Source organism: Meles meles, chromosome 18, assembly GCF_922984935.1.
Source record: "Meles meles chromosome 18, mMelMel3.1 paternal haplotype, whole genome shotgun sequence".
In the NCBI taxonomy this organism is placed as follows: Eukaryota; Metazoa; Chordata; class Mammalia; order Carnivora; family Mustelidae; genus Meles; species Meles meles.
The window spans coordinates 10247289-10266786 of record NC_060083.1 but is presented as its reverse complement, the minus strand read 5'-3'; the positions used below and the strand labels follow the sequence as shown (position 1 = coordinate 10266786).

At 64.8% G+C, this 19498-nt stretch overlaps 4 protein-coding genes across 8 annotated transcripts; 2 read left to right on the top strand and 2 right to left on the bottom strand.

The window, feature by feature from the left end:
* Positions 1–520: 520 nt before the first annotated feature.
* Positions 521–7335, bottom strand: ENO3 (enolase 3). Of its 5 annotated transcripts, none has more exons than XM_045985647.1 (12): positions 7226–7335; positions 4520–4606; positions 4162–4257; positions 3928–3986; positions 3643–3712; positions 3185–3318; positions 2114–2336; positions 1810–2007; positions 1444–1645; positions 953–1061; positions 765–823; positions 521–677 (listed from the first exon to the last, which is right to left on the bottom strand). In XM_045985647.1, exons 2-12 carry the CDS (start codon positions 4602–4604, stop codon positions 608–610), a joined length of 1305 nt encoding a protein of 434 aa, XP_045841603.1. In that variant the 5' UTR covers positions 4605–4606; positions 7226–7335; the 3' UTR covers positions 521–607. The 5 variants fall into 5 exon arrangements, with proteins under 5 accessions (XP_045841603.1, XP_045841602.1, XP_045841599.1 ...); XM_045985646.1 differs by lacking the exon at positions 7226–7335 and adding an exon at positions 6487–6530; XM_045985643.1 differs by lacking the exon at positions 7226–7335 and adding an exon at positions 5854–5992.
* A 229-nt stretch (positions 7336–7564) lies between these two features.
* Positions 7565–10317, top strand: PFN1 (profilin 1). Its single transcript, XM_045985648.1, has 3 exons — positions 7565–7839; positions 9179–9371; positions 9966–10317. Exons 1-3 carry the CDS (start codon positions 7708–7710, stop codon positions 10061–10063), a joined length of 423 nt encoding a protein of 140 aa, XP_045841604.1. The 5' UTR covers positions 7565–7707; the 3' UTR covers positions 10064–10317.
* Positions 10318–10781: 464 nt separating this feature from the next.
* Positions 10782–15349, bottom strand: RNF167 (ring finger protein 167). The gene is made up of 10 exons (XM_045985680.1): positions 15166–15349; positions 14532–15028; positions 14374–14454; positions 13093–13218; positions 12901–12988; positions 12621–12711; positions 12268–12373; positions 12025–12118; positions 11388–11468; positions 10782–11282 (listed from the first exon to the last, which is right to left on the bottom strand). The coding sequence occupies exons 2-10, from the start codon at positions 14613–14615 to the stop codon at positions 10984–10986; spliced, it is 1050 nt and encodes a 349-aa protein (XP_045841636.1). The 5' UTR covers positions 14616–15028; positions 15166–15349; the 3' UTR covers positions 10782–10983.
* A 137-nt stretch (positions 15350–15486) lies between these two features.
* Positions 15487–18240, top strand: SLC25A11 (solute carrier family 25 member 11). Its single transcript, XM_045985681.1, has 8 exons — positions 15487–15729; positions 16305–16457; positions 16538–16744; positions 16924–17014; positions 17106–17196; positions 17277–17376; positions 17454–17505; positions 17615–18240. Exons 1-8 carry the CDS (start codon positions 15635–15637, stop codon positions 17768–17770), a joined length of 945 nt encoding a protein of 314 aa, XP_045841637.1. The 5' UTR covers positions 15487–15634; the 3' UTR covers positions 17771–18240.
* The last annotated feature ends 1258 nt before the right edge of the window (positions 18241–19498 follow it).

Below are 19498 nucleotides of genomic sequence, written 5' to 3'. Positions count from 1 at the left end.
TTTCCTTGGAATTTTCTTCCCCGTGGGGCTGGGATGACTTTACGTTCAATAAACACTGTTTGACCCAATGTCCCGGTTTGTTTAGCCAGAGAAAGGTGGGTCCTGGGGAGGAAGAGGATTCTAGGTCGAACACTGTAAAACGCTTGTGCTGGCCAGACACCGCCACCGTCCTGGGTGAGGTTTACAGGAGATCGCATTGAAAGAGCGCACTTGCTGACCATGGAGGGCCCAGCTTTGGCTCCTGGCCCCTCCGGTCAGGGAGGCTCTGTGCCTCGGTTTCCCACACTGTCTTTGGTAGAAGACCAATCCGAGGGAGCCTCCCCTCACGGGGCGCTCAGACCCCCGGCCCCCGCCCTGCTCCCCCCAGCCTCCTTCCAAAGTGTGAGCCCGTCCCTCCCCTTCCTCCGGGTCCGGGCGGGTCACCCGCGTGTTCCTCCCTCCCTGCCCCTCCTCTCCACCTCCTGTCGTGGCCAACCCAGAGACCAGCATCCCCTCCGCCCCACCAAGGAGCAGGCCACTGTCTTGCTTGCCACCAGCGTTTATTTCCGCGGGGAAAGGCTTGAAGGCCTGGATGGGTCCCGGGGCGGGGCTCGGGGCCTGCAGCTTCTCACTTGGCCTTCGGGTTGCGGAATTTGCGTCCGGCAAAGACAGCCTTGTCCCCGAGAGCCTCCTCGATCCTGGAAGGCAGGCCAAGTCAGAGCTGTGCCTCCCAAACCCACCGGCCCAGGCCCCCCACATCCGGGCCCGCTGCGCCCCCCCCATACCTCATGAGCTGGTTGTACTTGGCCAGACGCTCTGAGCGGCAGGGGGCACCCGTCTTGATCTGAGGAGGAAAGGGGGGTTCCCAGGCTTGCACGAGGCTGGTGGTGGGAGCGGCCTGCGGGGCCTCCAACCCGGGCAGGAATCCGGGGACCCCAAGAAGACCCATCAGACACTTGGGAGCCGTGAGTACCTGCCCCGTGCAGAGCCCCACGACGAGGTCGGCGATGAACGTGTCCTCGGTCTCCCCGGAGCGGTGGCTCACCATCACCCCCCAGCCGTTAGACTGAGCCAGCTTGCAGCTGGGCGGGGAGGACACTCAGTAAGATCAATCAAGGCCTCAGAGGGAAAGCCCAGGGCATGGGGGGGGGGGGGCGCTCTGCCCTTCGGTTTGGGGCTGCGGGCTCTTGGCGGGGAGGGAATGACTAAGTTCTTTGGGAAGCAGGAGAGAAGGGGAGAATCTCGATTTCGAGCGTGAGCTCCTGAGATACTGGTGAGGAGGAAGGGCAGGATCTGGGGGAGGAACCCCGCGGGCTGATGGTAGGGCACGGCAGGGTTGCTGGGGCAAAGCTCTGGGGCTGGGAGGGTGGGAAGGGGCAGGAGCTGGGGGCGTCAGACGCGGCTGGACAGGCAGAGCCAGGGCCGAGGGAGGCTGCGGCCACCCGGGGGCCGGGAGGCACTCACGCCTGGATGGACTCAGTCACGGAGCCGATCTGGTTGACCTTCAGCAGCAGGCAGTTGCAGGCCTTCTTCTCTACGGCCTGCGCGATCCTCTTAGGGTTGGTGACTGTGAGGTCATCCCCCACGATCTGGATGTTAACCCCCGAGAGGAATGAGGTCCAGGTGGCCCAGTCATCCTGGTCAAAGGGGTCCTCGATGGAGACCACTGGGGGGTGGGGGGGAGAGCCAGTTAAAGCCCGGAGGGGCCTCACGGGGCAACAGGCCGGGAGAGTCCAGATGGGATTTCGGCGCCGTGGACGCGCCCCAGTCCCCGTGCTGGGCCGGTGCCGGGGTCCTGGGCAGGAGCGACAGCGCGGCGTGGGGTCTCACCAGGATAGTTCTTAATGAAGTTCTTGTACAGCTCCCCCAGCTTCTCCCCAGTGATGTGCCGCGCAGGGTCGTCGGGGGACTTGAAGTCGAGGTCGTACTTCCCGTTACGATAGAACTCGGACGCTGCCACGTCCATGCCGATGACCACCTTGTCGGGGTAGCCGGCCGCCTGGATGGCCGTCTTCAGCAGCTCCAGGGCTGGGGGAGGGGCAACAGGGGACCTGAGCGTCCGGGGCTCGTGGTCCCTGCAGCCCCTCCTCCACGGGGACGCGGGGGCTCTGCCCCTCAGAGCGCTCACACTGACCCTCATGGTTCTCCAGAATGTTGGGTGCGAAGCCGCCCTCGTCCCCCACGTTGGTGGCATCCTTCCCGTACTTGGCCTTGATGACCCCCTTGAGGTGGTGGTACACCTCAGCGCCAATGCGCATGGCTTCCTTGAAGGAGCCGGCCCCCACGGGCAGGATCATGAACTCCTGCATGGCCAGCTTGTTGCCGGCGTGCGAGCCCCCATTGATGACGTTGAAGGCCTGGCAAGGGGAGGGAGGGGAGGGCAGCTCAGACCCGGGCCGGCTGGGAGGGTCCAGGTGGAATCCTGGCGTCCCGAATCCCCAGCCGCAGGGTCTAGAGTGAGCACTCTGACTTCTCAGGGTCTCTCTCCTTGTTTCTACAAGACGGGAGTACCCCCCGCTTTCCCGCAGGCTCTTATGCTCAAAATCAGACAAACAGACTGGAGACCAGGCCTCCGCGGATGCCTGGTCTGGGACAGCCAGGGGCGCCGCCGCGGAGCCTTCCGTGGGGTCCGTGAGCTCGCTCCCTGCGTTGGCGAGGTCCTGTCATCCCCCTGCTTTACAGACAAGGAATGCGAGGCAGAGAGCAGTTAGGCAAACTCCTCTAAGATCCGTGAGCAAACAGGCAGCGCTGGCTGCCTCCAGGGCTCCCCTCCAGGACAGCCTGCCCAGGGAAGGCACCGTTGGGGCTTAAACCAGGAGCCTGGGTTTGATAAAGATTAAAGAAGATGGAGACGCCAGACCCTCGGACTGAAGCCGCTGTCCGTCTGACCCGCGGACTGGGGTACAGAGCACAGCGAGCCGCCCCAGTTAGCACCAAGCCCAGCGCTGGAATGCGAAGGAACACGGGGCTGGGGGGGGGGGGAGCGGGGTGTTGGTTAGGTCCAGGGAAGCAGTGGAGAGGCTTAATGGGAGGCTGGGATTGTGGGAAAGGGAGGCGCCAGGCCGCAGCTCGAGGGGTTCCGTTTCAGGAAGCCATTTCTTCGAGCTGGGTCTCGAAGGTAGACTCTCCAGGAGCCGCTACTACGCGGCTCCCTGGGTGGGGTGGCCGCGTCACTGTAGCATGGGGCAAGGGCAGCTGCACTCACAGGGACCGGGAGGACCAAGTCTGGGTTCCCAGCCAGGTCTGCGATGTGCCGGTACAGAGGGACCCCCTTCTCCGCCGCGCCAGCCTTGCACACGGCCAGGGAGACGCCCAGGATGGCATTGGCTCCAAACTTGGCTAGAGGAGGCAAGCACAAAAAAGGGTGAGGGCTTCTGCCCCACGGCTTGGGGTCACCCCAGGGAGCATCGGAAGGCCAAACCACGGGGCACGAAGGGTGTGCTATGAGCGGCCTCCCCCAGGAGCCCCCGCCCCAGGGGAACGTGTCAGCTTCAGGCCTGGCGGTGGGCAGGCACCAGGAAATGCCTGTGCAGTGAGTACAAATCCAGCCAGCCACGGTGTGCCCTAAACCGTGGGATGCAGAAGTAATCCTAACCAGGCCTCCGGCCCGGGGTCCCTCCCACCCCTGCCACATCCCGTCCCTTCCCCAGGCCTTCCACTCACACTTGTTCTCCGTCCCATCCAGCTCGATCATAAATTTGTCAACTTTTTCTTGATCCACGACGCTTAGTTTCTGGAAGGAGAGGTTGGGGGCAGGGGAGGGGGGAGCAGAGGTCATGTTTGTCAGGAGTCAGGGCATATGCTGTAGGACGAAGTACAGGTATTTGGGGGAGACGATGGATGGGTGGTCTGGCGAAGCAAGGCCTCTCCCAGGCTTGAGCTGCTGGGCGGGGGGGGGGGGGGGGGGGGGCAGGGGCATGGGGGGCGGGGCAGCGAGCTCCCTCTTGCCTTTTCCAGCAGAGCAGGACCTAGTGTCTTGTTGATGTGTTCCACGGCTTTCAGGACCCCTAGAGAGGCCAGGGGAGGGGAGTTCAGAACTCTGATTCAATCAGGCCTCCTCCAGCCGATCCCAGCTTTTCAAGAGTGCTGGGTTTCAGTCTTCCACACCCCACAAAGCTGCTGAGTGCCCAGGTCCTGACCCCACCTGCACACGTAGGCTTGTCCCCCATCATTTCCCCTCACCTTTCCCCAGGTAGCGGGATTTGTCTCCGTCTCTCAGTTCCAGGGCCTCATAGATGCCCGTGGAAGCTCCGCTGGGCACAGCTGCTCGGAATCGGCCTGGGTGGGTTGAAGGGGAAGGTCACACACAGTCCCCTGCACCCTAAAAGAGCCAGAGTATGCTCTCGGAGCTCAGGTCCAGGGGCCAGTGCAGAGGGAGAGTCCTGCTTCTCTGAACCAGGGAGCCAGGCTGGAAGAACTCTGGGGAAGGGGATCCCAGAGAAAGGAGAGAATGTGGGGCAGAACTTGCGGGGGGGGGGGGGGGAAGAACCCCCAGGGCCAGGGCCTTTTGAGGCAAAACCACTCCAGGGGCCTGTGTTACCCTTGGCCGTGTGCAAGTCCACTTCTACTGTGGGGTTGCCCCTGGAGTCCAGGATTTCCCGGGCAAAGATCTTCTGCATGGCCATGGCTGCAAGACAGAAGATGTGACTGCGTGTGGACAGCTGATCCCTGAAGGAACCCGAAATCCCTTGCCCTTTAAGAGTCTTCCCCACCCCAATAAGGCAGGTGCAGGAGCTAAAAATATCCCACAAAAAGGTCACAGACCAAAGAGGCTGGCGCAGCCCCCTCCCCCCCTCAGAACAGCTCCTGTTCCACCCCTATCCTAGGGATCCAGGGGCCTCTCCTTTAACTGCACCCTCTGCACGGCTCCTCGGACCCTCATGGACCCCTGTGGCCCGCAGAGGTGCCCTGAAGCCCTCTCCCTCACCCGTCTGCTGGGGCGCTCCGTCCTCTGTGACTTGCTGGCCCTCAGACCCTCTCTTGCTATGCTGGTTCTCCTCTTCCTGCTCCTTGGTCTCCTCCAAATCCGTGGTGACCCCAAATTCCCCATCTGGCTCCAACCCTTACTCCCCTTCTCCATCCACCTCTGCCTGGCTCTCTTCGCGGTCTCCCTGCCCTGGGCACCCCCCCATCCTGCTCGCTCCAACCCTTCCATGTCTTTCTCAAGCACCCCCAGTCCTGGGAGGAAGAGAGAGCTGACAGCTCCCCCACTTTGTCCAAACCAGCACCACCCTTCCCCGCCCCCATCCTCTGGGACTGGAGGATTCACCAGACCTGGGATGTCTTCGAGAGGGCTTCGGGGTGAGCTCCGAGTCTAGGTGGCAGCTGGGACAGTGTCAGCTCACCCCCTCTCAGGCTGGGCATTTATCCCCTAAGCACCCTGTGCCCCAGCCAGCCCCGCCTCTCCCCCTCTCCATCCTCCCCCTCCACCCTGGGCTGGCAGCCAAGTGCCCACTACAGCGGAAAGCAGCAGCCTCCGGCCCTGGGCACCTGCCCCCTTCCCAAAGGTCAACGACTACCCCTCCTTCCTCTCTGTCCCCCAATAAAAGCCCCAACTTTCAATTCCAGCCCTGGGAAGGGGCAGGGAAGGGACTTCAGATCTGGGGTCTCTCCCCTCACCAGGATTATATTCCTCTTTTGCAAAGGTTAAAGAGGGACTAGTGCCCTTTAGTAAAGGCCAGGGGTAACCTGAGCCCTGCTGGGCTGGGGAGGGGGCCTGGAAGAGGGGCTGCAGGATTGACATCCACACATGCTCCGCTCACTGGGCAGACGCCCGGCTGCCTCTGCCCTCCCTCGGAGGAGGGGCCGGGGTCCCGGGCAAGCTCTGAGGTCTCAAATGGAATCTCCCATTCGGAAGGCGAGAGAGGGTCTCACCTCTCAGGGTCCTCATGGCGGCCTCTCTGGGCCCCACCCCGGCTCCCGCCAGCTAGGGGGTGGGGGTGGGGGAGTGGGCAGGGAGCCGAATTTAGACGGGCCCTCAGACTTGGCCAGGCTCCCTGCTGATAGCGCTGGGCCAGCACTTGTCGCCCCGGGTGCAGAGCGGCAGCCAGGAGCCCCTTTCCCGTGCGACCGCGGGCGCCTCGGGGCGCGGCCCCAGCCCAGCCGTGAATGAGGTTCCTCAGCGGGGCGCAAAATGAATGGCGGGAGGAGGGGTGGCCCCTGCGCGCCCGTCTGAGCCTGGCGCGGATCCGGGGGGCCGCAGCTCGAGTCCGGGCCCGCGGGCCCCTGGGGGCTCGACCCCTCCCCCGCCCTGTCCCCGGCCCTGGCCGCGCCCTCCCGGAGTGTTCCAGCCGGGGTTCCGGGCGCGGCGGGCCAGAGGTCAGGAGCCGGCGGGCGAGGAGCGCCGCCACGTGCCCGAGCGCGGCCCCACCCGGCGGTCCGGTGACTCAGCCGCGCGGCTGTCGAGGAACGGGCCCGGGGGGCGTCGGGGGCCGGGGGCGGCCGCCGGGGCGCCCCTCCCCCGGGGCCGGAAGCGGCCCAGCCCCGCGGCTGCGCGGGCGGCTTCACCTGGTCGGTGACGGGGACCCCGGCCGCCCCTCCCCGCCGGGCCGTGGGCGCGCACGACTTCTCAGCACAAGTTTCACCGAAAAAAAGAAAGAACCCGAGGGGCCCAAGCGGGAGGGGACTTTCCCCTTCTCGGAAAAGTTGCAAAGCCTGCAAACCCCCAGTGTTCTTCCGCCCGGAAAAGTAGTCCCGCCCCTGTCTCCCGCGCCCAGTGACCTCTGCCGCGCCGGGCCAAGGGGCACGGCCGGTGACCCGAACTGCTGGCCGGGGGTGTGTGTGTGTGTGTTGGGGGAGAGGCCGGGCGGGGCCGGAACGCGGGGCAAAGGCCTGCCTGGGGGCTGGAGCTGCCCCGGTTTCTGCCCCTCGGGCAGATCCTGGGGACACGAGTGGCCCCCGGTGGGCGCCTTCAGCTCCGGCCCCGGCCCCCTCCCCCTGGGCTCCCGCACTTCTGGACCGAATAAAACCGATGGGCAGCAGCGGGCCCGCGCGCGCCGCGCCCCCGCCCCTTCCGCCCGGCGGGAGACACGTCCCCGGCCCGCCCGCCCCTGCGGGGGGTCCCGTCGCGCGCGCGCGCGCGCCCCATGCGCCCGCGCCCCGGGCCGCCGGCCCCAACGGCCCCGCGCCCTCCCGCCCGGCTCGGCCCCGCGCAGGCGCAGGCGCGGGCGCCGCCGCCGCCGCTCCTGCCCTCGGGCGGAGGTGGGGGAAGGGGGAGCCGGTCCGTTTAACCCTGCGCGCCCCGCACCCGCCTCCACCGGCGCGGCTTGCGGCTCGCCTGTTCGCCTTCCCTCCACTTCCCAGCCCGCCTCGGGCTCGCCGCCCTCCCCGACACCGGCGTCTCACGGATTGTCGGGGCGAAGCCCTGACCCTAAGTGCCCCCGCCGCCGCCGCCCCCCATCTCTTCACAGGGCTTTCCACCCAACTCTGCAAATTTTGCAATAGGGGGAGGGATTTTTAAAATCGCCTTTGCAAAGTTCGGTCTCTGGGCAGGCGGGGGGAGGGAGGGAACGGGGAGCAGGCCCCGCCCCCCGCCCTTTGCAAATAAAAATCCGGGGGGGGGGGAGGAGCAGGAAGTGGCGGTGCGAGGGCTGCTGCACAGCGGAGCCGTGGTCCGGACGGCAGCGCGCGCCCTGAGCTCTCCGCCTCCCCCCGCCCGCCAGCCCAAGGCCCCCGAGCCCAGCCCGCCGCCCCAGCAGCAGCGCCGAGAGCAGCCCCCGCAGCAGCGCCATGGCCGGGTGGAACGCCTACATCGACAACCTCATGGCGGACGGGACCTGTCAGGACGCGGCCATCGTGGGCTATAAGGACTCGCCCTCCGTCTGGGCCGCCGTCCCTGGGAAGACCTTCGTCAACATCACGGTAGTGCGAGGCCCGCGCGCCCCGGGGCGCCGGCCGGCGGGGACGCGGAGAGGGAGGGACCCGGGTGGGGGCGGGCGCGGGCCGCGACCAGCTCCTCGCCCTGGAGGCGGCGCCGAGGGCGGCCGCATGTGAGCGGGCCCCCCGCGGCCCCGAGACCCGCGACCCAGGGCGGCGGCGCCCATCCCTCCCGCTCCCCGCTGCCCGAGACGGGGCGTTACATCCGGGGCACAGGGCGGGGAGGGGCGCGCCGCCCGGTGCGGAGGCCCACTTCCGCCTCGGCCAGGGCGGGGCGGGCGCGGGCACCGGGCGGCGCTGGGGGGGGACCCCCGGCCCCGCTTCCGGCGGCCGGCTCGCGCCCCGCCACCATTGTTCCCGCTGCGGGCCGTGGGAGGCCGCGGGGCTCCCCGCGCTCCCGGCTCCGAGAGAGAGGGCGAGGCCGCCCCACGCCCCCCGGGGTCGGCGTGCTGTGCGCCCCGCGCCCCGGGGAGGCCCGTCCCGGAAGTTCCCGCGCCCGCCCTTCCCGCCATGCGGCGGGGCCCGCGGCGGGGGAACTTTGTGAGAAGTTGGAGGCCGCGCGAGTGAAGGAATGAGGGATGAGGGCTGCCGGCCCCATCACCACCTCCCTGTCCGCGCTGCCCGGAAGTGGGGAGGGGGAGCGGAAGTTCGGGAGGGGGGGAAGGGGATTTCCGGGCGGGAGGGGACCGGATGTGGGGGTTTGGGGTGTTAGGGGGAGGGGGGAGAGGCTCCCTGGGGTGTCTCGACCTGGTTGCGGGGTGGCAGCCTCTGGCCCCGCGTCCCCTTCCCAAGTTTTCCAGCTTCCCCGGAAAGCCCCCGGGGATCTGCTTCCTCCTTTTGGGGCATGGCTACCTGGACCCAGACCCTAAGTCACCAGGAGACCCAGGCGTCCGGGCCCCTAACAACTCCTGCAGAACCTTTGACCAAATAAGGGCAAAGTTGCTACTCCTGCTTCGCCCGCCCCCTCCCTTCCCCTCTTCGCTTCTGCTTTTCCTGAAGGAGAGTGGTGTGCATCCAAAGGCTCCCCATTCCATGCCCGGCCACTCTGCTCCCTGGCTTTTGGCTCCCTTTATTTCTTGGCTTGGCTTTTCCTATTAAGTGAGATCGAGGTGTCCAGAGGAACGTGTGGTCCTTTTCTGTGAGCATTTCCTAGGTTTGCCCCATCGCTCAGCAGGTTCCCTCTAGAGGTTCTCAAATCCCGGAGATGTGTGCAGAGCAGGGGACATAGAGCCCCTCTGGGGGGAGGTGTGGAGGGCGGGTGGGTCCTTGAAGCTGGTGGGAACCTCGCTGTTCTAACCTGATGGCTGCCCCTTTCCCCTTCCAGCCAGCTGAGGTTGGTGTCCTGGTTGGCAAAGACCGGTCAAGTTTTTTCGTGAACGGGCTGACACTTGGGGGCCAGAAATGTTCTGTTATCCGGGACTCACTGCTGCAGGATGGGGAGTTCACCATGGACCTTCGTACCAAGAGCACCGGTGGAGCCCCCACTTTCAACATCACTGTCACCATGACTGCCAAGAGTGAGTTTCTGGCTCTTAACCTTCTCCCAGCTCTGCGATCCCTCCTGTACCTCCTGTTAGTCTTTTGGGTTCTTCTGTTCAATATGAGGGGATCACACCAGCCTGCTAGATGCTGGGACTCTGGATGGTTCCTCCAGTTCTGTCTCAGTTCCTCCTCTTGAAATGTCAAGAAGTTGAACTGTACTACCTCTTAAGTTTCTTCCTGCCCCTGAACCTTTTCAGAGGGGAAACCCTATTTTCTTGGGAGAGGTTTACGGGGTGGCCAGAAGTTGGCATTTAGCTCTGTCTTTTGAACTCTTGTTCAGATGTGGCATGGCAGGCTCCACCGGCTTATTTCTAGCCTGAGTCCCAGTCACCAACCTGCCAGCCTCGGCCCCTGAATTTTAGCAGAGCCCTCTCCAGCTCCAAGCTTGATTTCCCCCTCTTGAAAAGCCCTATTGTTCCAGAGTGACTGACAGCCTGCCTGTGGTTGGGGGGGGGGGCGCTGGGAGGGAGGCGGTTGGGTTACAGCCCCAGGGCCGGACAGCTGCTCAACAGCTGGCAGGGGGCGGAATTGTGACACCTGGGTCCCAGCCTCCTTTCTCTTTCCTCCAGCGCTAGTCCTGCTGATGGGCAAAGAAGGTGTCCACGGTGGTATGATCAACAAGAAATGTTATGAAATGGCCTCCCACCTGCGGCGTTCCCAGTACTGACCTCGTCCGTCCCCGCCCCCCACCACTCCCCACGGCTTTTGCACCCCTCTCCTTCCCAGACACACACATACACCATTTTTATTTTTTGGGCCATTACCCCACACCCCTTATTGCTGCCAAAACCACATGGGCTGGGGGCTGGGGCTGGATGGACAGACACCTCCCCCTACCCAAACCCCTCCTGTGTGTGGTTGGAAAACTTTTTTTGTTTTTTGGGTTTTTTTTTTTCTGAATAAAAAAGATTCTACTAACAAGGTGCTGTGTGGTTTGGCCTGGGTGTCAGGATGGACAGTCCTGTGACCCTTTGGCTTAGAAGAGGGTTGAGGGCATGAGAGGATCTAGGGACTGGGGCTTTCTTGAGTCCTGCCCTGGGGTAAGCGCCTGCCTGGGCCCACCTGCCCCAGTTGGCCAGCCCTTACACCAGTCCTTACACGGTGGCATTTCCGAGTCCTAGGTCCTCAGGTGCTAGCTGAATTGGTAGATAATGGGAGTCTTCCAGACCAGAGAATGGGTTCAGGCCTGCGGGCAGGGCAGGGCCAGTTGAGTCATCCCCATGTGGGTGGGGCTCCCCCTCTCTGAGTCACAGTAAACGCCTGCCGGGGCTGTCCCCATGGCTACAGGTTCTCTCTCAGCACACCCCTGCCCCTTTATGGCAAAAAAAGGGGGGGTTGGTTCCCCAAAAAGGCGTGTATGTGTGCGAGAATGATCTCACCCTTCCTTAGTTCACAAAAACTTTATTGACCCAGTAAGTGAAGACCCTGTCCCTCTCCAGCCCCAACCCCCTCAAAAGGATGGGGTTGAGGGAGGGAGACACCCGGGGTGGAAATGCCCCCCATCCCTCAACACAGAAGACTGAGCAGGGATGAGGAGCTGTGCAAATAGGTCATGGGAGGGGTGCGTGTTGGGGGGTCAGGGGACTCTTAGACCAGGACGGCAGCTGAAGAGGAAGGGGCCGTGGGTGGGGGGTCTGTCGAAGACCCTGGCAGAACAGGAGAGGTTGGAGCTAGGGAGCCAAAGGAGGCGGGCGGTGTGGGGCTGGGGCCCAGAAGCGGGGTCCTCTCTGAGGCAGGGTGGTCCGCCGGCTCCACTTCATCACCCTCTTGCCCCTGAGTCTCGTCGTCCTCTTCGTCTCCCGGACCACGGTGCACAGGCTGCTTGCAGATGGGACAGGTCTTCCGGGTCTGGGTGAGCCAGGGGTCCACGCAGCGGCTGTGGTAGGCTGAGAGATAGGGGGCGGGGGGCAGTGAGGTACCTGCTGCCCGCAGCCCAGGGGCTGTGGAGGGCTGCGGAGGCTCGTGGTGGGGCCAGGAAGGGAGGGCCTCACCGTGAGCACAGGGGAGCACTCTCAGCTTGTCCCCGTCCTCATACTCGTCCAGGCAGATGGCACACACATCATACTGGTCTCCTGGGGCAGGAAGAAAGTCCTGTCACTGAGCCACCCTGGTCCAAGGCCCCCAAGAACTCTGGGAGTGGTGCCGCTGACCCCACCAGATACCCTCCCCCGCCAGAATAGGACCTGTAGAATCGGGTTAGGGAAGTGGGTTTCTGTGGGGGGAGGTGTAAGGGGAGGGAGGGAGTGAGAGGGGCGGAAGTGGGGGGGCAGGGCTTCTGCTTAGCCTTATATGGGCACTGGAGGCTCCAGGGCCTGAAGACCCAACCCCTCCTCACCTGTTTCTTCCTTCTCACACCAACTCCTCCCCACTGCTTCCGTCTGTCTGCTCTCAGCTCCCTTCCCGGCAAGGTCAGTCCTCCATCTCTCCCCCCAACTCTTGCGTTTAACCATCTGTGCCTTCCACCTCCCGCTCTACTGTCCCAACCTCACCACGCATGTGGGCGAAGAAAGAGAAAGCCGGCATCCCAGGCTGACACCTGCCATCCCTGCCCCTTGTCTCCTGAGCTCCAGCTCCTTCGGCACCAGGTGAGCCGTGGGAAAGGCCCCCACCTCCACCCGAGCCCCTCACCCTTCCGATAGTCATGGGTAGGGATCTGCCTGAGCTGCTCTTTGGTCAGTCGATTTCGCTGGAGCCGCTTCCGGTGCTGGATACAACGGACTACCTGGGGAAGGGGGGCACGGACAAGTTGATGTAGGGAACAAAACAGGGCAAATCCAGTACAACCCCCCCCCCCCCCCCCCCCCCCCGCGCAAAGACCTAGCCTGGCTTTAAAGGCCGCAGCTCTTGCCGCCCCCACCCCGAGCTACTCACCATCACTGCTCCCATGGCCAGAACCAGCAGGCCCACGATGCCTGTGAAGGGGATGAGGTAATAGCCCAGAGGGAAGCTGTTGTCTGGGACCAGAAGCACCCGAGCCCTGGGAAAAGGAAGACCAGGATGAGAGGAGCAGGAAAGGCAAAGGGACAAAGCTAACGTGCTGGAGGGGGCCCACGGACGGGGAAGGAGGTGGGAGGAAAGTCTCAAGGCACCGTGACAAGGACCGGAGGCTGAATGGCCAGGGCACGGAGGCGTGGGCTCCAGGTGGGCACAGAAGGGCTGAAGACGGGGGGGGGGGGGGGGAGAGAACGACGGACGGGACGGACGGGTCACGACACGCGTCCTACCCCTTCTCGTAGACAAAGAGGGCACGCAGGTACTCGGAGCTCCTCTCCCCAATAAACACAGACGGGATCCAGATCTGCTGCTGGATTTCCTCTGCAGGGGTCAGTGCACAAGGCTGCAAACCCAGCCCTCCGCTCTGCTCCATCACTAACCCTGGCGCTCGGCTCTCCCGCTCTGTCCCGCCCCAACGATGGACTGTTCTCCCGACCTGGCGGCCACACCACCCACATCTCAGCCCGAGCTCTAGTGAAAACCCAGCGCGCCCGGGTGCCGCGGCCTCACCGCTGTTCCACACCATGTTCAGAAGCTCGTTGGAGCCCACGTTGTGCACCACCGCTGCGCCATACCCCGCCTTCTGAGCATTCAGGACCTGGGGGACAAGGCAGGGGGTAAGAGGCCGTCGTGGTTCTTGCCTCCCTTCATGCCAGGTACCTGTCACCCTCAGCTCCCAGCTCCCAGCGCGCGTTCAGCAACCTTGAGGTCAAAGTTGCAGTCGAATCTTCGAAGCAGTGCGATAAAGACTGACCCGTTGACCGGGGCTGGGGGCGGAGGAGCAATGGGGCTGCAGGCATTGGCCGGGTGAGCCTCCACAAGGAAGCCCTGGGGAAGGAAGAGAAGTGAACAACAGTTGGATTTCACCGCCCCACAGGGCCCCACCAAGCAGACTGGCTGCCCCGTGCTGTGCGCGCGCCATCCCTCACTTCCTCACCTCTGAGTGTCCTACCTGAGTCAGAAGTCCGCCTCCCGAAGAGGCAAGGACATCACGCGACACCCCTCGGCCAGACCTCCCACCTTCCCTCTCCCTGTCCCGGAGGAGCTTCTACCCAACACTCAAAGCTAATTCAGATTCTGCCTTTCAGTTTCTCAGGTTATAAACCAAGTCTGCACTCGCCCGGGTCATTCCCTCTCCATCTCCGTGTCCCACCCCTGTCTCCAGCACACACTCCCACAAAACACAGTCCCCTCTGTTAAGAAAACGGCCAGAGGCCCCAAATGGAGCCACTTGTGCTAAGCCCCAGATCCAGACTGACTCCCTGAGTTAGTTCCAGCCTCCTCCAGGAACGGAATTGAAAGCAGCCCCACTGGAACGAACGGGTCAGAACTTGCAGGACCATCTGCCCAAGAGACCCCCGTCATCCGCTGGAGAGAGAGGGTCTTGCCAGTGGTCAGCTCTAACTGAAGCATAACTTATTTGTCCTGCCGCCTCGTGCCTACCAAAGCCTCCCACTTCCGCGCAGCTCTGGCAGCTCCTTCCTACCTGTTACAGAGGATGCTGCCCGCCTCATGAGCTGTTGGCCAGAGCCCACACGACCCTGAAGGTTCCCACACGTACATGTGTTCTCTCCTCCCCCCCGCTCGGTGATCCACCACCCACCCAACGAACCAGTGCACTGACGCCAGGCCTGGGCGTGCTTGCTGGCCGGCCGTCTTCACCGTGATAAACACTCAGCACTGCTTATGGGACCGGACTCCCCCGAAACCCTGAGAAAACGCCTCTCACCCCATTTCCCAGGAAAGCAAATCAAGCCGCGAGGAGGTCACTGAGTTGCCCGACGTCGTAAGCCCCTGCTGGGAGCGGCGCTCTGCCCCGCGGTCGCCCTAGTCCCCTTCCACGCCCTCCTGGGCGCCCGCAGGGGACTTTGTCTTCTGCCTCCTCCAGGCTCTGAACCCACCCCCGACGGGCTCCAGCCTCCGCAGGGGCGAGGCTCCGCACGCCCCTCCCCAGAACAGAGAAGGTCTAGGGGAGGCCATCACCTGCAGGCCCTCCTGGCTCAGGCTGGCCCCGAAAAGAGCCGGGAGGTCCGCGAAGTCCATGCTGGCGTTGTGGTCCGAGGTCTGCGGGCGAGAGAGCCGTGTTCCCCGGCGCCGCGGCCCCGCGCCCCGCCCCCGCCTCCGCCCGGCCCACCACTCACCGCTCGGATGAGCCCCCGCGCGGGGGACGCCCCCCACAGCACGGCGGCCACCACCACGGGAAGCGGGAAGGCCGCGGGGCGCATGGCAGCGGGCGCGAGAGGCTGGGCAGGCCGCGTCCCGTAGCAGGAGCAGAAGCGGGGCTCTGCGCCCTCTGCCCCTCCCTCAGGATCCCGGGGGTCCGACCACCCCCAGGCCCCGCTTCCCAGCTACATGGGGGCGCGGGGGAGGGGGCCCGAGTGCGGGCGTGCGGGGCCCAGCCCGGTCAGCACGGCGGGGCGGGAGGCACTCAATGCGCCGCTCGCGGGTACAGGGACAAGACCGGGAACGGGGACGGCGGCAGGCACAGGTGACAGGAAAACTTCGGGCGGGGCGGGGGCGCTCCCGGAGGCGGGACTTCCGGGCAGGTGCGCCGGAGTCCTCGCGGCCGGGGAAGGGCTTCCGGGAAGGAGTCCGGCGGCCTCCAGCCCTGGGCGCTCGAGAGGAAGGACTTCCGGTCCTAAAAGGGCCGTTCGGAGGAAGGTCAGGGCGGAGGGAGTGCCTCTGCAGATGCAGCGAGCGCCGCAGCCCCAGAACACGATCCAGTCCTTCCCCCACCCCATGCCCGGGACCTGGGAATTGCCCGATTAAACAAACCTCTCGTCCTCTCCGGCCGCCGCCGCGGCTGCGGCACCTTCGGGTCTCGCGAGAGTCCTCCCCACGCTGTCCCTCCCGCCGGGGAACGCCTGCTGTTCCTATCGCGAGAGAGCCGTCCCCCCGCCCTCCCGCCGGTTTCCCTAGCTCATTCTGTCTCGCGAGATCTCCTGACACTATTTTCCCGCGAGTCCAATTCAGCGAAAAGTACATCTGTGCTCTGGCTTCCTAAGCCAGCCACACCCCTTCCCGCAACACCTCCTCGAAGCCCCGCCTCCGGCTCCGCCTGGCTCCCGGCGGCCTTCGCGCCGCGCGCCTGCGCCTGCGCCTGCGTCGGCTTCCAGCTGGGGCCGGCCCCGAGAACCGGAGGGGCGTGCGCGCGCCCTCGGCCCTGTTGCGCGCGCGGTGTCACCTTGGGCGCGAGTGGGGCCGCTCGCGCACAGGACCCGGAGCCGAGGGCCCCTGAGCGGCGATGGCGGCCACGGCGAGTCCCGGGGCCGGCGGGGTAGACGCGAAGCCCCGCACGTCCCCTAAGTCCGTCAAGTTCCTGTTTGGGGGCCTGGCCGGGTAAGCTCAGGCCCGGAGTCGGGAGGGAGGAGGAAAGGACGGCTGCAGGGAAGCGGGCCAGTTCGGCTGCGGGTCCGTGGCGGGGACCCGGGTCGGTACGGGGTCAGCGCGGTCCCAGGCATACGCCGAGGTCCTTGGTGGGTTTCCAGGACCGTTTTCCCCGTTGCGGGGCCCCTGCTGAGCTGCGTGCGGGCTCTTGCACGGCCCGTCGGGCCACTTGAGCTTCCCGGCCCGGTGCTCGGCTCTCCCGGGTCCTGTGGGGCTCCAAGTCCTTGCCCGGCTCCTGTTCGGCTACGTGAACTTCCAAGTCACGAGCGCCCACCTCCTCTCTGGGGTGGACTGCAGGCAGCTCCAGATCACTGCCTGACCCCCTCGAGCGGAGTGGAGCACTTGCCGTTGCATGCCCGCCCCCACTGGACTTTTTCAGACCCGTGGCTCCTGGCGCAGGCGGACACATACACTCATAAGCACCAGACTTCTGAACACTTTCTTCATCACCGGGCGGGCCTGGCGCTTGGTGGCCCCTCGTTGCCAGGTTTCAGTGGGCCCTGGACTCTGCTTTTGTCTTCCTCCAGGATGGGAGCGACGGTGTTTGTGCAGCCGCTGGACCTGGTGAAGAACCGGATGCAGCTGAGCGGGGAGGGAGCCAAGACGCGGGAGTACAAGACCAGTTTCCACGCCCTCACCAGCATCCTGAGGGCAGAGGGGCTGAGGGGCATTTACACTGGGTACGGGGGAGTGCTGGTGGGAGAGGGTGGCTTGGCAGCTCCAGACCCTGGCCTGACGCCCTGACCTCTTCACTCCCCAGGCTGTCGGCTGGCCTGTTGCGCCAGGCCACCTACACTACCACCCGCCTTGGCATCTACACGGTGCTGTTTGAGCGCCTGACTGGAGCCGATGGCACACCGCCTGGCTTTCTGCTGAAGGCCCTGATCGGCATGACCGCAGGTGCGACAGGTGCCTTCGTGGGCACGCCTGCCGAGGTGGCTCTGATCCGCATGACCGCCGATGGCCGGTGAGTTCCAGGTCTGAGTCTGCCCCAGCTTCGTTCTCTGGGATCCGGCATCAGTGGACTGACTCCTTATCCCTGGTCTGGAGCGGAGCAGTGACGCCCGTGTTCTGGATCCCCTTTCTTTGCTCCTGTGGGGCAGGGTGGTCTATTCTGAGCTTGGCCTCTCCCTGCCTTCCCACCAGGCTTCCTCCTGACCAGCGCCGTGGCTACAAAAACGTGTTTAATGCTCTGATTCGAATCGCCCGGGAGGAGGGGGTCCCCACGCTATGGAGAGTGAGTGAAGGGGCTGGAGACTTTGGGGGGGCAGGGGGGCAGCTCTTGGCAGTCTCTGACACCACACCCCCCCCCATCCCACCCCCCACAGGGCTGCATCCCTACCATGGCTCGCGCTGTTGTGGTCAACGCGGCCCAGCTCGCCTCCTACTCCCAGTCCAAGCAGTTCTTACTGGACTCAGGTGAGCCCCGGCACGGGGGCACCCCAGCCTGGCCCGGGCCGGCTCCGCGCTGACTGCCGCCCCTGCTTCGCCTCCCCCAGGCTACTTCTCTGACAACATTCTCTGCCACTTCTGCGCCAGCATGATCAGCGGCTTGGTCACCACGGCTGCCTCCATGCCCGTGGATATCGTCAAAACCCGGTGAGTGTGAGGACCGGCTCCCGGAGACGGACCGGAGGCCCTGCTCTGTGTGTCTCATGCTCCTGCCTCTCCTGCAGGATCCAGAACATGAGGATGATTGACGGGAAGCCGGAATACAAGAATGGGCTGGTGAGGCAGTGGGGCTGGGGGCTCTGGAAGGGCAGGGAGGGAGCTGGGGAAACCGGCCACGGCCTTGGAAGCCAGGTTCTAGCCCCGACGCCCTGCCCCGCCTGTGCAGGACGTGCTGGTGAAGGTTGTCCGCTACGAGGGCTTCTTCAGCCTCTGGAAGGGCTTCACGCCATACTACGCCCGCCTGGGCCCACACACCGTCCTCACCTTCATCTTCCTGGAGCAGATGAACAAGGCCTACAAGCGTGTCTTTCTCAGTGGCTGAGGCGGGCCGGGGGCCTGGGGCCCGGGGTGCCAGGGCTCCCGCTCTCCCACTGCTCCCGCAGTCAGTGCGCCCCTGGGGGCCTGGACTCTACTGCCCTGGGCCTCTCTATTTATTTGCCCTCCACAGTGTGGTTCTCTCCTGCGGCAAAGGACTCTGGTCTGTCCTACCCCTGTGTCCCCCTGCCTCGTTTGTCCGGATCCTCATGACCTCTCTGCCCCTGGCTGTGCGTCGGTGGTTGGGGGAGCTGGGAAGCTGCCTCAGGCTCCTGAGGGAAGGCTCCTCTTGGGCGTTAGTTTCGGGGCACGTAGGACAGCGGAAGATCCCCCTTCTCAGTGGGTCAACCAAGGCAGGGCTGAGGGGACAGGAGGCGGCAGAAGCTGTCAGGATGGCCAGAAGGTCTGCAGCGGGAGGACGTGACCCTCCCTCCACCTCACCGAGGACGTGATCAATAAATTGGATTGATGATATCAGCCCCAGATCTGGATAGTTGTAGGGGCGGGAGGGGAGGCAGCTGGACAAGGAGGTGGAGGCCCCAGGAACGTAGCACGTGGAGCTTTAAAAGGAAGGTATTGAAGAGAAGGCACTTGCCCATTTTACGCAATCACCAGGTCGGTTGGTCTTGGTGTGGCGGCCGCAGCGACAGCAGACAGGTAAGGACAACTGAGACGCAGGCCCCGCGTGTTGCTTCCCAGCCACTCGCTCAGAGGCAAGGCTCATCTCATGGGATCCCCAGGAAAGCCTCGGCGGCCTGGTGACTCAGGCAGAGGAGGGAGCAGGCTGAGCTGTGGGGTCAGGCGCCCAGGGCCAGGAGGCTTGGGGGGGTGGAAGGGCCTTGGCCAGAGACTTGATCTGAGCTCCACCCCACGGAGACTGATGTGTGCTTCCCAGGCCCTGCCTCGAGGAGCCCAAAACTCTCCTGGGGCATCAGAGGGCACAGCAAGGTCAACTGGAAGGAGGGCTGGGCAGCGTGAGGCCCGAAGTCGTCTGAGCCAGGCCAGGGGACAGGCAGGCGGCAGGTGGTAGCTGTCCCCTTGGCAGAGTCGCCTCAGGAGGGGCCTGGCAGCCCCGGCTGGGACCTCCCGTGTCGGCCGCTCCTCTTACCTACTCTGGACCCTTGTCGGCCTGGGCCACAGTGGCCACTCCAAGACACCGGGAGCCTGGGCCTTGTCCTTAGGAGTCCTAAGTCCAGAGGGGAAGATGGCCCAAGGGCAGTGGGGGAGAGTGGAGAGTGGACCGCGGCAGGGTAACTTGGGGGCCCCGGCCGGGCTGGAGGACAGAGCCTCACTGGTGGCGGTCGGATGGGGCGGCACGTCTGCCCGACTAGAGAGTGCAGACTCGGAGGGGACCCCGGGGTGGGGGGCAGTGCAGGAAGCAGGTGATTGAAGCTTGCAGCCCCGGGAGCACAGGGGGAGAAGCACCTGCTCTAAGAAGTCAACTGGGTGAGTGCGTCGAAGCCCTTGCTGGCTGAGCTCCGGGTTTGTGCTGTGTCCACGGGAGGCTTCCAAACAGGACAGGTTTGGGCGGGTTTTCAGGTTCGTGCCATCTGGAGAAGGGGGTGGTCTGGAGCTGGGAAGGCTCAGCTCTCACTCCTGTTCTCTGGGCCCCAGAGAATGCGGCCAGCCTTGGTTTGGGCTGGAGACTGCACAGGAAAGAGAGCGCACTCCGTGTGGTGAGGGGAAACGGCGGGATGGTGGGGAGCGGGAGAGAAGTGGGTTCTAGCGTGCGGGC

Bases quoted from the DNA above. Each gene is read 5' to 3' on its own strand.
- ENO3 (XM_045985643.1), bottom strand. The intron at 2,008-2,113 runs GTCAGTGTGAGC...CCCCTCCCCCAG, and splicing joins CATTCTGGAGAACCATGAGG to CCCTGGAGCTGCTGAAGACG. The intron at 824-952 runs GTACTCACGGCT...TTTCCTCCTCAG, and splicing joins TGGGGCTCTGCACGGGGCAG to ATCAAGACGGGTGCCCCCTG.
- PFN1 (XM_045985648.1), top strand. From the start codon at position 7,708: ATGGCCGGGTGGAACGCCTACATCGACAACCTCATGGCGGACGGGACC. The intron at 7,840-9,178 runs GTAGTGCGAGGC...TTCCCCTTCCAG, and splicing joins AGACCTTCGTCAACATCACG to CCAGCTGAGGTTGGTGTCCT. The intron at 9,372-9,965 runs GTGAGTTTCTGG...TCTTTCCTCCAG, and splicing joins TGTCACCATGACTGCCAAGA to CGCTAGTCCTGCTGATGGGC.
- RNF167 (XM_045985680.1), bottom strand. From the start codon at position 14,615: ATGCGCCCCGCGGCCTTCCCGCTTCCCGTGGTGGTGGCCGCCGTGCTG. The intron at 14,455-14,531 runs GTGAGTGGTGGG...TCTCGCCCGCAG, and splicing joins CGCGGGGGCTCATCCGAGCG to ACCTCGGACCACAACGCCAG. The intron at 13,219-14,373 runs GTGATGGCCTCC...TTCCTTCCCCAG, and splicing joins TGAGCCAGGAGGGCCTGCAG to GGCTTCCTTGTGGAGGCTCA.
- SLC25A11 (XM_045985681.1), top strand. From the start codon at position 15,635: ATGGCGGCCACGGCGAGTCCCGGGGCCGGCGGGGTAGACGCGAAGCCC. The intron at 17,015-17,105 runs GTGAGTGAAGGG...CACCCCCCACAG, and splicing joins GGGTCCCCACGCTATGGAGA to GGCTGCATCCCTACCATGGC. The intron at 17,197-17,276 runs GTGAGCCCCGGC...CGCCTCCCCCAG, and splicing joins GCAGTTCTTACTGGACTCAG to GCTACTTCTCTGACAACATT.